General features: G+C 48.3%; 2 protein-coding genes across 3 annotated transcripts; both read right to left on the minus strand.

Moving 5' to 3' along the window:
- Window positions 1-49: 49 nt before the first annotated feature.
- On the minus strand, window positions 50-7064 carry si:rp71-68n21.9 (kelch-like protein 9). 2 transcript variants are annotated; one of them, XM_058082944.1, is made up of 11 exons: window positions 6908-7064; window positions 5689-5739; window positions 5286-5425; window positions 3930-4147; window positions 3730-3862; window positions 3444-3640; window positions 3291-3366; window positions 2648-3211; window positions 2396-2575; window positions 2198-2311; window positions 50-864 (listed from the first exon to the last, which is right to left on the minus strand). In XM_058082944.1, the coding sequence occupies exons 2-11, from the start codon at window positions 5691-5693 to the stop codon at window positions 371-373; spliced, it is 2121 nt and encodes a 706-aa protein (XP_057938927.1). In that variant the 5' UTR covers window positions 5694-5739; window positions 6908-7064; the 3' UTR covers window positions 50-370. The 2 variants fall into 2 exon arrangements, with proteins under 2 accessions (XP_057938927.1, XP_057938928.1); XM_058082945.1 differs by lacking the exon at window positions 6908-7064 and having other exon boundaries at window positions 5689-5851.
- Window positions 7065-8579: 1515 nt separating this feature from the next.
- hao2 (hydroxyacid oxidase 2 (long chain)) lies at window positions 8580-16488 on the minus strand. Its single transcript, XM_058082201.1, has 9 exons — window positions 16425-16488; window positions 14439-14491; window positions 12264-12416; window positions 11833-11984; window positions 10091-10374; window positions 9580-9798; window positions 9340-9498; window positions 9060-9129; window positions 8580-8976 (listed from the first exon to the last, which is right to left on the minus strand). Exons 2-9 carry the CDS (start codon window positions 14453-14455, stop codon window positions 8921-8923), a joined length of 1110 nt encoding a protein of 369 aa, XP_057938184.1. The 5' UTR covers window positions 14456-14491; window positions 16425-16488; the 3' UTR covers window positions 8580-8920.
- Between the last annotated feature and the right edge of the window lie 382 nt (window positions 16489-16870).

The raw sequence follows: 16870 nt of genomic DNA on the forward strand, positions 1-16870 counted from the left end.
TGGGACGGGATGGGACGGGGCGGGTGGGACTGGGCAGGACGTTGGGGGTTCAGAGATGAGTTTCAATCTGACGGTAGCCTGTGTTTTTATGGGTTTTTTTTATTAGGATTAGCATATTTTTGTGCCTGTTGTGAGATCATCCAAACCTGCAATAAAAACCTGCTGTTCTGGCCATCAAGTCTGGTGCTTGTGTGTCAGTAACACGACTAACACTTAATGACCAGTACCTGAAAATGCTTCATTTAGTCAAGAAAAAGACGTAACATTTCTTGGCATCCACTGACTGAAGCACAGGTCAGGAGCTGATTTGGTTTTTAGTTTGGACCCAGTTCAGGGTCCACACGGCTTGCTGGCAGGCTCCTGCCGGCCGTCAGTTCTTGGTCGGGAGCAGTCCTTCTTGCGTCTGAGCGTCGTCCACCGAGCCCTCCGGTAGATGAACAGTCATGGTGCAGGCGCGGATGCCCCCCAGGGGCTCCAGGACGTTGAAGACGAGGTCCCAAACGTCGCCCTCTGGGTCGTAGCGCTGCACGATGTCCACCATGCACCTGCTGTTCCACGAGTACCCCCCAACCACGTAGACGCAGCCCTGGAAGACGGTCACGCCCACGTCGCTCTGGCCCCGCGGCATGGGCGCCACCACGGTCCACTGGTCGGCGGCGGGGCTGTAGTACTCGCAGCTCAGCACGTCGTCGTAGTCGCTGCTGCCTCGGAAGTGGTTGCCGCCCATGACGAAGAGTCGGTCCGCCACCGTGCACATGCAGTGGAGGCCGCGCAGATCCAGCATGTCCGCTTTCTGGCTCCACGCGTCCGATGCCGGGTCGTAGCACCACAGCTCCTTCTGGAAGGTGTCATGGGTGATGCCGCCTTTGGGACGGAGGGAACAACACGTCGTTATCGTGCTATTATCTCGCTACTCACATGGGTTGGACGTTCTTGTCCTTTCATGAACCACAGCTCCTCGAGTGCCGGCAGCACTCATGCATCCCCAAGCCAAGACCCAACCTACTATACTTGACTGTAAACAAGACACAATTATCTCTCTGCTCACATGGGTTGGACGTTGTTTTACTTTCATGAACCACAGCTCCTCTAGTCCCGGCAGCACTCATGCATCCCCAAGCCAAGACCCAACCTACTATACTTGACTGTAAACAAGACACAATTATCTCTCTACTCAAATGGGTTGGACGTTGTTGTCCTTTCATGAACCACAGCTCCTCGAGTGCCGGCAGCACTCATGCATCCCCAAGCCAAGACCCAACCTACTATACTTGACTGTAAACAAGACACAATTATCTCTCTACTCAAATGGGTTGGACGTTGTTTTACTTTCATGAACCACAGCTCCTCTAGTGCCGGCAGCACTCATGCATCCCCAAGCCAAGACCCAACCTACTATACTTGACTGTAAACAAGACACAATTATCTCTCTACTCAAATGGGTTGGACGTTGTTTTACTTTCATGAACCACAGCTCCTCGAGTGCCGGCAGCACTCATGCATCCCCAAGCCAAGACCCAACCTACTATACTTGACTGTAAACAAGACACAATTATCTCTCTACTCAAATGGGTTGGACGTTGTTTTACTTTCATGAACCACAGCTCCTCGAGTGCCGGCAGCACTCATGCATCCCCAAGCCATGACCCAACCTACTATACCCACCATCTGACTGCCTTGCCGTATAATTCATGTAGGTAAGACATAATTATCTCTCATTTTTGTTGCGCAGTAGTAGTAGTAGTAGTAGTAGTAGTAGTAGTAGTAGTAGTGTGTATACTTGAAAATATATCTCAGTTTACTTTGTGTAGTACTGTCTCTTAACAAGTTCTACCATCATAAAAAGGCTTGGTAAAGGAAATGTGAGGGTAGTACTCGTGTGTGTACTCCATATTGCGTAATACTTGATCTAAACGAGGAAGTACACGAGCAGCAGCTGCACTTTGCTGTTCCTTCCAGTGACAGATGGAACTTTGGTCTCTGACAAGAAACCTGCTTCCTGTTTGAGGCGCGTGCTCTACTTGCGTCCCGTGAGAGAGCGCCGTGCGACAGGAAGTGGTCGGACCAAGAGTCAAATAAGACGCATCAAGGCGGAACCTTTAAAGTCGGGTTCACGTGTGGTTCATGCTAGCACTCCTACGGTACTCCATTGGAACCACTAAGTATACTGGGGGTGTCCAATGGGACGCAACGTTACCTGAGATGTACATCAGGTCCCCGTGGACGGTCCCAGCGTGTCCGTAGTGAGACTCCGTCATGCTCCTCACAAACGTCCACTGGTTCATCTTCACGTTGTAGCACTCCACCGTCGCTGGTGGAGATCAAACAAGACAAGTTGGGGTGAATGGGGGGGGGGCAGGGTACGGTTGATGGTTTAAATCCCGATTTAACTCACCGATTTCTCCCGTGGCATTTCTGCCGCCGACGGCGTAGAGCCTTCCCTTCAGAGCGCTGAGGTGGAAGAAGGTCCTCTTCTCGTTGAGCGACGCAATCTGCAGCCAGACGTTGAAGCGCGGGTCGTAGCGGTAGGCGGCGTCGATGGCCGTCTTGCCCTTGGTGTCGTACGTGCTCTGACCTGCGAAGCCAGGAAATGCTCAGCAAAGCCGTCAAATTCCCGAGCGCCTTTCGGCCGCGGCGGCGCTCTGACCTCCAACGATGAAAAGGAAGCCGCCCAGGAGCGCCACGCCGTGCTGGTAGCAAGGCACCTCCATGGGCTTCAGGGCTCTCCAGCGGCCGCTCTCGTCGTCGTACATCCTGAGCTCGCGGCTCACCACCAGCTGCTGACGCATCACGCCGCCCAGCGCCACGATGTGCGTGGCGTCCGAGCGGATCCGGGTGCGCTCGCTTTGCAGGGCCGGCTGCATGAAGGGCATCATCTGGTAGTTGCTGGCCTCCAGCAGGAGGTTCACGCAGGAGGTCTGTGAACGCATCAGGGAGTCGTGTCGGTCCTCCTCCTCCTCCTCTTGGGAGATGTGGATCAGCTCACAGGGGCTCATCAGCGCGAAGCGAACGTGACGCATCAGCGCGAAGACGGACGAGTTGCGCTTGGCGGGGTCGTGACCCAGCCACGCTTTGGCGATGTGGTAGAGCTCCATTTCGGAGAAGCCCTTCAGGGAGTCGCTGGCGAGAGCGCCGGCGATGGTTTTCTCTGAGAGTTCCAGGTAGCGGCCGCTCCTCACCATGGCGGACAGGTTGCGGCTCACAAACCCGGCTACAGGAAAGACAGTTAGCAGCTAAGCTAAGGAAGTTAGCACAGTAGCTACACATCGGCCCTGCTTCTCGTTCCTCACCAATGTTCTTCTGCACATCCTCCAGAAGTAAGTCAGAGGCCATCCTCTCCACCTCCACGCAATTGTCAACGGCGATCTGCAGCAAAGGTGATGGAAGCTCCCGTTAGGATCCCACAAGTTTCCCGGGAACGCCACACAGCAGCAGAAGCTCACCTGGCTGCTCAGAAGCTGGTTACAGAAGGTGAGAACGGGCAGGACCTGCAGGAAGTTTGCAGCTTCCAGAGTGTCCTGGAGGTTGCTCATGTCAAGGTTGACTTTGGACGTGTAGATGAAGTCCAGAATGTTCTTCAAGCCCGACTTGGTGACTCCATGCAGCTTGATCTCTCTCATTTCCTGCTCCCGCATGCCTCCTGAACACAACAGTGGACCAGAGTAGGAAGCCACGAGGAGCACAGAGGAACCAGCCAAGGCTGATTCTTGGATCTTCATGATCAGTCACCTGTGAACATGGCCTTGAAGTAGTCGCTGGATGACGCCATGATGACTCGGTGCACCGGGAACCTTTCCTGACTGTCTCCCGCCACCAACACAACGTCACAGAGGATGTCATTTTCCCGGAACGCATCCAAACCCTGGAGAGAGCAAAAACAGGAACTTTGGAATCTTCTCCGATTGTGTGGTTTGTTCCAACCTTCGTACCTGTAACACGGAAGAACCGTGATCACAACTACTGAACACCTTGCACTGAGGCCGGGGGGGCAGTTTGGGCTTGGAGGCTTTGTCCGGACATTTGGGAGGCACGTTCGCGGCCGGGGGGGAGGGCGGAGCCAGCGGAGCCGGCGGTGGGACCTGGGGTGGGACCTGGGGTGGAGCTGGTGCTGGTACTGGAGCCGCGTCTGGCACAGGAACCCTGTCATCTTGCAGAACCAAAGGAGTATCCGTTACGGATAAGGCAGTTTTTCTGGATGCCGATATGAAACTACATTGGCATCATTGGTATTCCTGCTTCTTGGGAATGCCCATCATGGATCCACCCTTCCCCTCTGGGCTCTCCTGGGGCGGATGCAGCCAAGCAGGAGCTCAGCGGTGCAGAACCTGTACTCGCTGGCCACAACATTAGGTACACCGCAGCACAAGAGCGTCTATGGCCGACATGAGCCGTACATCAAATATGACTTCCATACTACAGGCAGGGTGTACTCGCTCTTCCCTATAGGATATGGTTCCATATATGCTTCCATATATGCTTCCATATATGGTTCCATATATGCTTCCATATATGCTTCCATAGTATATGGTTCCACATATGGTTCCACATATGGTTCCATATATGCTTCCATAGTATATGGTTCCATATATGGTTCCATATATGGTTCCATATATGCTTCCATATATGGTTACACATATGCGTCCACATATGCGTCCACATATGGTTCCACATATGCTTCCATATATGGTTCCACATATGCTTCCACATATGGTTCCATATATGGTTCCACATATGCTTCCACATATGGTTCCACATATGCTTCCATATATGGTTCCATATATGGTTCCACATATGGTTCCACATATGGTTCCATATATGGTTCCACATATGGTTCCACATATGGTTCCAGATATGGTTCCACATATGCTTCCACATATGCTTCCACATATGGTTCCATATATGGTTCCATATATACTTCCACATATGGTTCCACATATGCTTCCACATATGGTACCATACATGGTTCCATATATGGTTCCACATATGCTTCCACATATGGTTCCACATATGGTTCCACATATGGTTCCATATATGGTTCCACATATGGTTCCACATATGGTTCCATATATGGTTCCACATATGGTTCCACATATGGTTCCATAGTATATGGTTCCATATATGGTTCCATAGTATATGGTTCCACATATGGTTCCACATATGGTTCCATATATGGTTCCATATATGGTTCCATAAAGGAACCTCATTGTATAGAAATGTGTCATCACTTTATCATGATGAAGACTTCATGATAACCCAGACGTCCTTCAAGGATGTTCTCAACGCACCTCGTGGAGCCGGACGCTCCGGTGGCGCCGGAGGTCTCTCGGGCTGAGGCGGAGCTCTGGCAGCATCCCTGGAATGATGTCTGCCGCTAAAGCGGGAAAACCTGCGACTTAGCCTTCCTGGCCCGCCGTCATCTCCGACCCTGCAGGACAACGTCAGAGACGTCACTGAAAAGGGACACCTGCTGTTTTTGTTGTCCGTCCTTTAAAGCGCCCCCTTTGAGCGGGACACGGAACTTTGAACAGGGACTCGGCTAAGAAGACGGAAACGTGTGAAAGCACAATGCAGACGCGGAACATCAGCAGTTTTCCTGTCTCGTACAAAAACCACCAGGCCACATTCCCGTGAGAAAGGATGAGCTGGAGATGGAGATGTTATGGAAAGTCCAGGCGGTGGCGGCCTTACCCCATGTGGTTGTCGTTGGGGCGAGGACTGGGACCACGCTGGTGAGACGTCCTGCATGGACCCAAAGAAAAGCAGACAGGAAATGCAGACGTAGAAATAATAGAATCATCAAATGCTTTTGTGTGTTAGAACTCAGAGAAACCGCCACTACTTTTACTGTGGCGACCGCCATGTTTGTATGGCGTACATCTGTATGGCGTACTACATCTGTATGGCGTACATCTGTATGGCGTACTACATCTGTATGGCGTACATCTGTATGGCGTACTACATCTGTATGGCGTACATCTGTATGGCGCACTACATCTGTATGGCGGCATACATCTGTACGGCGTACTACATCTGTACGGCGTACATCTGTACGGCGTACATCTGTATGGCGTACTACATCTGTATGGCGTACATCTGTATGGCGTACATCTGTATGGCGTACTACATCTGTATGGCGTACTACATCTGTACGGCATACATCTGTACGGCGTACTACATCTGTACGGCGTACATCTGTACGGCGTACATTTGTACGGCGTACATCTGTATGGCGTACTACATCTGTATGGCGTACATCTGTATGGTGTACTACATCTGTATGGCGTACTACATCTGTATGGCGTACTACATCTGTATGGCGTACTACATCTGTATGGCGTACATCTGTATGGCGTACATCTGTATGGCGTACATCTGTATGGCGTACTACATCTGTATGGCGTACTACATCTGTATGGCGTACTACATCTGTATGGCGTACTACATCTGTACGGCGTACATCTGTATGGCGTACTACATCTGTATGGCGTACATCTGTATGGCGTACTACATCTGTATGGCGTACATCTGTATGGCGTACTACATCTGTATGGCGTACTACATCTGTACGGCGTACATCTGTACGGCGTACTACATCTGTATGGCGTACTACATCTGTATGGCGTACATCTGTATGGCGTACTACATCTGTATGGCGTACTACATCTGTACGGCGTACATCTGTACGGCGTACTACATCTGTATGGCGTACTACATCTGTATGGCGTACATCTGTATGGCGTACTACATCTGTATGGCGTACTACATCTGTACATCTTTGCTGGGTTTGCGTTGCCTTTTGCTGCCAAAGCTCGATAAGCCAACCTCCATCTTCCTGTTTCCCACAGCCACAACCAGGAAGCACCACCACTTTCCCTCGGGGCCTACTAGCCACGTGTCGCCCGATTACCTGGCCGAAATCCTCCTCAGCAGTCCGGACCCGACGCTTCCCTCCAGCCTGAGGCTGTCCAACCCGCGGCCCGAGGACAAAATGTCGCCTGTGCGGCTCGGCCAGCTGGCTGGTGTTCCTCTGAGCGAGCGCCAGCCTTGCAGCGAGCTTCACTTCCTGTCTTACTTCTCTTTGTGGCCGTCGTCACGTTGCTAACCGAGCGATAGCACGCACTTTGGGGTGTGTCTGTGAAAGTGGGGCTGTGTCGGGGGGGGGGGGGCATGGTAAATATCATTTCATAAGTAGACTACCAAAAGAAATAGCCCAAAAAATGCAAAAACTTTTTAGTCATTTTCCAAGAACTAAGTCAAAATATTAAGACAAAGACAAATATTATGAAGACAATTCATCATTTTAAAAGCATAAAGTTGAAATATTCATTCATTCATTTTCTATATTTATTTTATTTATACTTTATTCCCACTTTATCTTGTCCAACATACCATGGCTGACTTCATACAGTGTTAAGGTAAGGTAAGGTAAGGTAAGGTAAGGTAATGTCTCAATGGTTTGTGTCATGATTGGCACAGAGTGACCAGAATGCTACCTACGTATCACTTGTACTTATAGACTATATTCTACTATATGTACTACATAGACTATATTCTACTATATGTACTACATAGACTATATTGTACTATATGTACTATATAGACTATATTGTACTATATGAACTACATAGACTATATTGTACTATATGTACTACATCGACTATATTGTACTATATGTACTCCATCGACTATATTGTACTATATGTACTACATAGACTATATTCTACCATATATACTACATAGACTATATTCTACTATATGTACTACATAGACTATATTCTACTATATGTACTACATAGACTATATTGTACTATATGTACTATATAGACTATATTGTACTATATGAACTACATAGACTATATTGTACTATATGTACTACATCGACTATATTGTACTATATGTACTCCATCGACTATATTGTACTATATGTACTACATAGACTATATTCTACCATATATACTACATAGACTATATTCTACTATATGTACTACATAGACTATATTCTACTATATGTACTACATAGACTATATTGTACTATATGTACTACATAGACTAGTATATTCTACTATATGTACTATATAGACTATATTGTACTATATGTACTACATAGACTATATTGTACTATATGTACTACATAGACTAGTATATTGTACTATATGTAGTACATAGACTAGTATATTGTACTATATGTAGTACATAGACTAGTATATTGTACTATATGTAGTACATAGACTAGTATATTGTACTATATGTAGTACATAGACTAGTATATTGTACTATATGTACTACATAGACTAGTATATTGTACTATATGTAGTACATAGACTAGTATATTGTACTATATGTAGTACATAGACTAGTATATTGTACTATATGTACTACATAGACTAGTATATTGTACTATATGTAGTACATAGACTAGTATATTGTACTATATGTAGTACATAGACTAGTATATTGTACTATATAAAATGAAGCTTTTCATTTAGCATGTCCTCATCATTTGATTTAGCATTTTGCCATTGTATGTGTTTGGGTGGATTATACGTACTCAAAAATTCCAAGCAGAGTAACCATAGTTTTTTTGCATGTATTTAAACACAGCCGAAAGGGTATTTCCTAGTATTACAGTATTACAGTATCCCTTCTCATGGCGCATACAGGCAAATATGGAAGTCAACTTTTGTCTTGTTGTGTTGGTGTTGTCTGGACGTCATCAATAATCTTTCCATCTTGTGGTCTTTGGCAGACTTGGGCTCCGTGGTGGATCCATCCGTGGGGGATCCATCCGTGGTGGATCCATCCGTGGTGGATCCATCCGTGGTGGATCCATCCGTGGTGGATCCATCCGCGGTGGATCCATCCGCGGTGGATCCATCCGTGGTGGATCCATCCGTGGTGGATCCATCCGTGCCGCCCTCTGTCAGAGCTTGGAGAACTGGATGAGGTTCCTGTTGATTTCCGCCACGTTCCGGCAACCTGGAGGACGGAAGACAAAGTGGGAATCCCACATCCGAGTGGACACGGACGACACGGCCATGCGGCCCCCCCCCCCCACTGACCTGACAAAGCCATGGAGAGGCGGAACTCGTCGTTCAGAATTTGCAGCACCTCCCTCACGCCGTCCTCCCCCTGAAGCCAAGACAGGAAGTAGGTCTTTTTCTCATCCGTTGACTTTGGCTGCTGTCCCAACACTTTTGGCATCTTCTACATTCATGTGTTCATTCTTATCATACGCACAATCTGACGACTACTGAAGGTAATCATCATAATAATAATAATCATAATAATGATAGGCCACGCCTCTTTGGGGTTGAACCCGCGACATCAGACACTTTGTACCTTGTATGCAAGACCCCACACTGCGGGGCGGCCGATGAACACACACTTGGCCCCCAAGGCCAGGGCTTTGAGCACGTCGCTCCCCGTCCTGATGCCCCCGTCCAGGTAGACCTCGATCCGCCCCTGCACCGTGTCCACGATCTCTGACAGCGCGTCGATCTGCAGGGGCGTGTTTTCACACACGTAACTGACCTTGCACCGGGCTGCGACAGGACCCCCCCCCCAAGCAATCATAAGTACCGAGGCCGGGCCGCCGTCCAGCTGCCGACCCCCGTGGTTGGACACGATGATGCCCTGCACGCCATGCTCCACGGCCAGCTCGGCGTCCTCCTTGGTCAGGATGCCCTTGATGATGATTGGCAGCCTGGTGATGGACTGCAGCCAGTAGACGTCCTTCCAGCTGATAGACGGGTCCAACGTGTTGGCCGGGATGCCGTACTCCTCCGGGCCCGCCGCCTCCTGATCCCAAACGTTAGCGTTATGCTCATTGGTGGGGAAAATGGAATGATCCTTCAAATGTAACGCTCCGTGGCCACGGGTGTGAAACTGGTTTGCTGACCCGGGTCCCGCTGGAGCGTACGTATTTACATTTACACTAGTCTTCATTTAGATCCACCATCCGTCTAGCTGGATGGCTAGCGCTCTCCATACGTACATATTTACATTTAGAGTCAAGTCCATGACTAAAGGCGGTCGCTTCCAGAATCTTCCTACGGAATGAGTGGGTCATCTTCGCCGTGATTCCTCTTACCTGGAAGACGCCATCAAAGTTCTTGACCTTGAGATGCGGCGGCAGCTTGAACTGGTTCCGTATGTCGTTGCGGCGCTTCCCCGTGTACGGCACGTCCACCGTGAGGACCAGCGCCTTGAAGCCCAGGGCCTCCACGCGGTGCACGATCTGCTCTGACAGCTTCCTGTCCCGGTACACGTACAGCTGGAACCAGCGGTAGCCGTTGGGCGCCGCCGCCACGATCTCCTCCACCGAGCACGTGGAGTAGGTGCTGGTGATGTAACACGTGTTCAAGGCCTCCGTGGCTGGGGGGGGGAGGACATGTTGGCTGGGGGCTTTCATTGACAGTATTATTCATGTTATGGTTATAGCATCCATCCATCCCTTCATCCATCCCTTCATCCATCCATCCATCCATACATCCATCCATACATCCATCCCTTCATCCATCCCTTCATCCATCCATCCATCCATCCATCCACCCACCCATCCATCCATCCACCCATCCATTCATCCATCCATCCACCCATACATCCATCCATCCATCCCTTCATCCATCCATCCATCCACCCATCCATTCATCCATCCATCCATCCATCCATCCACCCACCCACCCATCCATCCATCCACCCATCCATCCACCCATCCATCCACCCATACATCCATCCATCCATCCCTTCATCCATCCATCCATCCACCCACCCATCCATCCATCCACCCATCCATTCATCCATCCATCCACCCATACATCCATCCATCCATCCCTTCATCCATCCATCCATCCACCCATCCATTCATCCATCCACCCATCCATTCATCCATCCATCCACCCATACATCCATCCATCCATCCCTTCATCCATCCATCCATCCACCCATCCATTCATCCATCCATCCACCCATACATCCATCCATCTATCCCTTCATCCATCCATCCATCCACCCATCCATTCATCCATCCATCCATCCATCCATCCACCCACCCACCCATCCATCCATCCACCCATCCATCCACCCATCCATCCACCCATACATCCATCCATCCATCCCTTCATCCATCCATCCATCCACCCATCCATCCCTTCATCCATCCATCCACCCATCCATCCCTTCATCCATCCACCCATCCATCCATCCATCCACCCATCCATCCATCCACCCATCCATCCCTTCATCCATCCATCCACCCATCCATCCCTTCATCCATCCACCCACCCATCCATCCATCCACCCATCCATCCCTTCATCCATCCATCCATCCATCCATCTCTTCATCCATCCATCCATCCACCCATCCATCCATTCATCCACCCATCCATCCATTCATCCACCCATCCATCCATCCATCTCTTCATCCATCCATCCATCTCTTCATCCATCCATCCATCCATCTCTTCATCCATCCATCCATCCATCCATCTCTTCATCCATCCATCCATCCATCCACCCATCCATCCATCCATCCCTTCATCCACCCATCCACCCATCCATCCATCCATCCCTTCATCCATCCATCCACCCATCCACCCATCCATCCATCCATCCATCCATCCATCCCTCCATACATCCACCCATCCATCCATCCACCCATCCACCCATCCATCCATCCATCCCTTCATCCATCCATCCATCCATCCAACCAGTGTGGTTTCTGATAAAACTATTTCTTTTTTAAACGGTTTTCCTGGGCCTTGTGTGAGGGTCTGGCTGGGGACCTTTGACCTCGGGGCAAAACCAGGATCTGGAAATAGTTGTTGAAGTCACCTCTGGCCGTGGCCATCTCGCCTTCATGCCAGGCCAGGCAGTGGAAGGCCGTGGGTGCGATGCCCACCGGGAAGCCGATCTCCGTCCCCTGCACCGTGGTCCTGGTGTCGCTCACGGACACGTCCCGCAGGATTCGAGGTCTCAGGCGGATTCTGAGCGTGGAGACAACGGAAGATTGTGTTGTTTGTGGTCTGTAGTGGTCTGTTGTTGTCTGAAAGTTACCCTGGATTGGATCTTCTCCCTTTTCTAGTTGGGAACTGATATTTTCCTGAAACCTTCCTGAAAAAGGTTTACATGGTCTACATGGGCAGATCTACACGGGTAGATCTACACGGGTAGATCCACCTTCCGCGTTTGTCGGTAGTCTGTCACAGACATAGGAGCCACAGGTTCAATTCCAGCGCAGGTCCAACGGCAATGGTGGAACGTACCGCTTGTAGGCCAGGAGGTTGTCATCCCTGGTGCAGCATTCGTCGGCTCCGGCGGCGTAGTAGTCCCAGGTGGCCTTGGAGAGATGCTCCTTGGCGTACTCCTCAAAGTCTGTCAGGCATACCATGGCCATCTCGGCACACTGACCCCCCTCTCTGTGGGACAAAACATTAGCAACACCGTATCACGGGGATGCAGGATCCTAATGTGCTGAACTCCTGCTTCCATGCCGGTGTGCCGCCATGGCTTGGCTGACGGCATGCTCCTCAACTTCCTTAGCCAGTTAGCCTTGGGCTCACGCTGGATCCGGAAGCATCCCGGAAGATGGAAATGCCTGTTCAGGATCACGCCGGCTCCGCCGTGCGGCCGTACAACAAAACAGAAAGAATCCGTTCAGGTTCTACCTTTTCTTTTCCCGGGCGCCACAGACGTGACGGCCGGCGTAGCGCTCTCTGGGCGAACACGGTTCCACGGCGGCCATGTTGCTTTGGATTGTTTTCGCCCTTCGCAGTAAAATGAGTCCGGCTGTGTAGTACTGACTAACGTTTATATTTGTTTGATCTGGAACATTGAAGGGTGTCCAACAGGGGGGTGGGGTGCGGGGGTGGTGGCGCCGTGGTGTAGACGGAAAACGGGTTGCTTTCAACTGAAGCAAACAAACACGGAACACCTTTAGCAAACAACAGTGATGCTATGCTAATGGGGAAGCAGTACTACAACTAGTTTACAGATACCAGGCAGGAATGGGAACACTGGGAACACTGGGAACACTTGAAGTATCTCTAAATGAAGAGAAAAATCCGGTACGGTTCCGGTTTTGGAGGGAATTAGGCACCAAATCCCAGGCGGCCCGGTACTGTCATCCTTGGGGACACGCCCCTTCCTCCTGCTCCTTTTGGGACATTTTGCCGCTTGGTTGTCGGAGCTGGATCCGCCAAGATGACCCAAAAGATGGCGTTCCATATCCGTACACGGATGCACTTCTTTTCTCCCGGGATTGGATTCTTTGCTAATCTTCCTGGGAACGTTGTGCTTTTATTGCTAGACTTATGACAAATATTCCTACCAATCAGGAATACATGATGGATGCTAGCTAGATATTAGCTGGTTATGAGCTAGCATATTGTCACCTAGCAATAGCATTCCTTGTTTCTCTACCGCGGAACCTCGCTAGGAACGTGAAGACTTACCGCTGATGATACCTGACGTAAGATGGCGGCCCTGCAGGTGGGAAGCCTGGCGCCGCTGTTACTGAGTGTCTCTTTAAACCCGCTCATCGCTCACGCTGTGTGTGTGTGTGTACGTGTGTGTGTGTGTGTGTGTGTACGCGTGTGTGTGTGTGTGTACTCAAACATGAACGCCACTGACGCTGTGACCCGAGGGCGACCCCCAGGGGTGGGAGGGGTGGAGGGGGCGGTGGGAGGGGTTGTTGTGTTGACATAGCGGTTGGAAATGTGCTGATGGCGAGGACACGCCCAGCGCGCGTCACATGATGATCAGCTGACTGATCCTTGGCAAAGTTGACAGGAAGTGCCAGAGGTTGGCATCCACTGAAGCCATGAAGCAGACATCACCTTTTACTCTCGGATTTGGACTTTATTCCACAAACATTCCTGCCCGTTTCTGTTTCTGTTGGAATACCACAATTTTATTCCTGATATTTACAATTTATTCTTTTTTTCATTTTCACACTCATTTTCTTTTCTATCCTTTTTATTCCCGTCATGAAATAACTATTTTGTAAATGTAACGTTCCTGTAATAACAAGTTTATGTTATTTCTGATATTATATTTCATATTTCACCTGCATGCTACTAAAGCTGGATTCCCCTCATCTTTTTCTTGGAAGGCGACTTCTTTCTCATATTTGGACTTTATTGCCTTCAAAGGACAGAAGTCTGTTTTTATATTTTATATTTAGATTGATATGAATATAAATATAAACACTCCTTGGGCCTCACAGCTAGGAGACCCCCAGTTCGATTCCCCCCTCGGCCATCTCTGTGTGTAGTTTGCATGTTCTCCCCGTGCATGCGTGGCTTTTCTCCGGGTACTAATATTCCCGGGTACTAATATTCCCGGGTACTAATATGAACCTTATGTCAGTAAAATGATGTCATTTTTCCAAGTTGACTAAAAAGCACCACCAAAGTTGCTAAAGTTGATCATCTACTCACCGGTTACAAATGCTCATCTCTCAGACCTTCAGGGCTCCCCACAGAGTCATAACCTGGGGACAAAAACACGCCGTCAGTGGGAACCATCGGCACTTCCACTCGAGGCCACCGGAGGGCGCTGCGCTGCAACATTAAGCTTGCAATTACATTCTACCACAACTTCTTCTTACAACTTCCTATATATATATATATCTCCAGCATATACATATACATATAATACATATATACCTATATACATACATGTACATACATATACATACAGCCTTTTAGTAGAATCCACCAAACAACACAAACATGCAATCCACACGTGTAGTACTACTAAACGTTCAAATACATCAAAGTAGTAGAAGTAAAAAAACACACAACTTTAAGTACTGCTGGATTTAAAAAAATACTACAGTTAAAGTAAAAAAAAAATACTCTCACTCAAGTAAAACAAAAAAAGTGTAAATACTACTCAAGCAAAAAAAATATAAAAACTACTTGTGCTAAATTTAAAAAGTAAAGTAAATACAACTTAACTTAAAAAGGATAACTTTCATTATATAAAATTAAATTAGAAAAAAATTCAATTGAAAAAGTACTGCTAAAAGTGAAAAAAACAACAACACAAATCTGTTTTGTAAAGTTAAATAAAAACCAAAAGGTACTGTTTTGAAAGAAAAAAACAAAAGATGAAACATTTATCATTATTTCAAGTTCTTTGTTGACTTGACGCTACGGACCACCATCAACCGTTAGGGTGGGACATCGTTAGGCTTTATGACAAAAGCTCCTACATTTCACAGGAATCAAGTTGGAAATTGCAGAAAATAAACGTCAATTTATGAGGGAAAAAATGTCGCAAAAAGTCCTAAACTTCGGAGAACAAAGTTGTAAATTGACAAGAATAAGGTCGGAAATTGGCGAGAATAAAAGTCATCCATTTATGAGAAAGGAGAAAAAATGTAGTGAGTTCATGAGAATGATAAATGGACAAGAATAAAGACATCAATTTATGAATTAGTTTTTAGAATTAGTTTTTAGTTTTTATAAGTTTTTATAATTTTTTTGTTGTCATTTTTGTAGTTTATGAATTTAGTTCTTGTAAATTTCCAACGTTATTTTGGTAAATTCACCACGTTTTCCGTGAATTTAGGTCAACGTACGACCGTTCCAACTGAATTGTTGTAAAATCCCAACTTTGTTCCTGTAAGTTTCCGACGTTTGGAAGTCGTACGTTTAGAAGAGAAAAGACGTTTTTGTGCGAAAGGACGATTTTATGCTGGGAATTTACCAGTTTTTCTCATCAATTGACCGATTTATTCTTGGAAATGTTCGGATGTACGACTCCCGTAAATGTAGCTCTCGTACAATTGACCTTTTTCTCTTCCATTTCCGACTTTACAAGGCATCCATTCCCAAAAGGGAAATATTCATAACTTTATTGTTGCCAATTGATGACTTCTTAGTTGATTCTGGGAATTCCCAATAGTTGGTGGTGGGAAGTACATCACAAGATGGCGCTTCTTCAAGAACGTACACGACATGGATGCTAATGATGCTAATGATGCTAATGATGCTAATGGTGCTAATGGAGTTGTACCCTACTTTGACCTGACTTATCGCTAATGAGTGTAATGAACACATCTGGTATGTTCAAGTCCCAATAGCACATCATTACGTCTTCACGCTTGTTGTGTTTGTGTTTGTGTGTGTGTGTGTGTGCATGTGTGCGTGTGTGTTTGTGTGTGAGCGATGAATGGAGGCGCGAGGGCAGTGAAAGCTGTCAATCAAGCGCTGAATGGCCGCTGAGCGCCAGCACATTGTCCAGGTGAATTTCCAGAAGACCTGCTGCCTGCGAGGTCATTGTGTAGCCAAAGTAGGAATCCCACAAAGAGCCGTGGTTCAATTCCGGCAGCTTCCTCCATCTTCCGGCATTCCAGCCGCGTGTTCCGTACTTTTCCTCCAAGGTGAACCTAGAACCCGAACCCTCGGCCAGCTTACCTTGACGTGCGGTCCTGTCGGCGTCACGCTTCCGCTCTCGTGTGACGAGGTCGTGTCAGAGGGCGGACCGCCTTTGGCACCCCCCCCCCCCCCCCTCCGCCCCCCCAGCCCCTGCCGGCCTCGCTCCATCACAGTGGGAAGCTCCGCCCCCAGCCCTGCGGCAGGGCACCATGAAAGGTTTGGTAACTTTCATGACACCGGGGGTGTCCAAAGTGTGGCCCGGGGGCCCTTTGGGGCACATTCTAAAAATACCTTTTTACAAGGAAAAAAAACACAGCAAAAATGGAAAATCATATTATATGTATCTTTCAGGAAGGAAACGGCGGTACCCTATTTGGCAACACAAACGTACCACAAGGGGATTGCAGGCCAGGTGTTGTGTTTGTGGTCCACATGGCTAATTGTTAGCTAGGAGGCGAGGCGTCAGGGTGGGCGATTAGCGGCGA

Source organism: Doryrhamphus excisus, chromosome 9 (assembly GCF_030265055.1).
Source record: "Doryrhamphus excisus isolate RoL2022-K1 chromosome 9, RoL_Dexc_1.0, whole genome shotgun sequence".
Classification (NCBI taxonomy): domain Eukaryota; kingdom Metazoa; phylum Chordata; class Actinopteri; order Syngnathiformes; family Syngnathidae; genus Doryrhamphus; species Doryrhamphus excisus.

Coding starts and splice junctions, on each gene's coding strand:
- hao2 (XM_058082201.1), bottom strand. Junction 11,985..12,263: donor AACCTCCTGGCCTACAAGCG/GTACGTTCCACC, acceptor CTCCACGCTCAG/AATCCGCCTGAGACCTCGAA. Junction 9,130..9,339: donor TGTGGGGTCTTGCATACAAG/GTACAAAGTGTC, acceptor TCTTGGCTTCAG/GGGGAGGACGGCGTGAGGGA.
- si:rp71-68n21.9 (XM_058082944.1), bottom strand. Junction 3,212..3,290: donor GGATGTGCAGAAGAACATTG/GTGAGGAACGAG, acceptor TCTTTCCTGTAG/CCGGGTTTGTGAGCCGCAAC. Junction 2,312..2,395: donor AAATGCCACGGGAGAAATCG/GTGAGTTAAATC, acceptor GATCTCCACCAG/CGACGGTGGAGTGCTACAAC.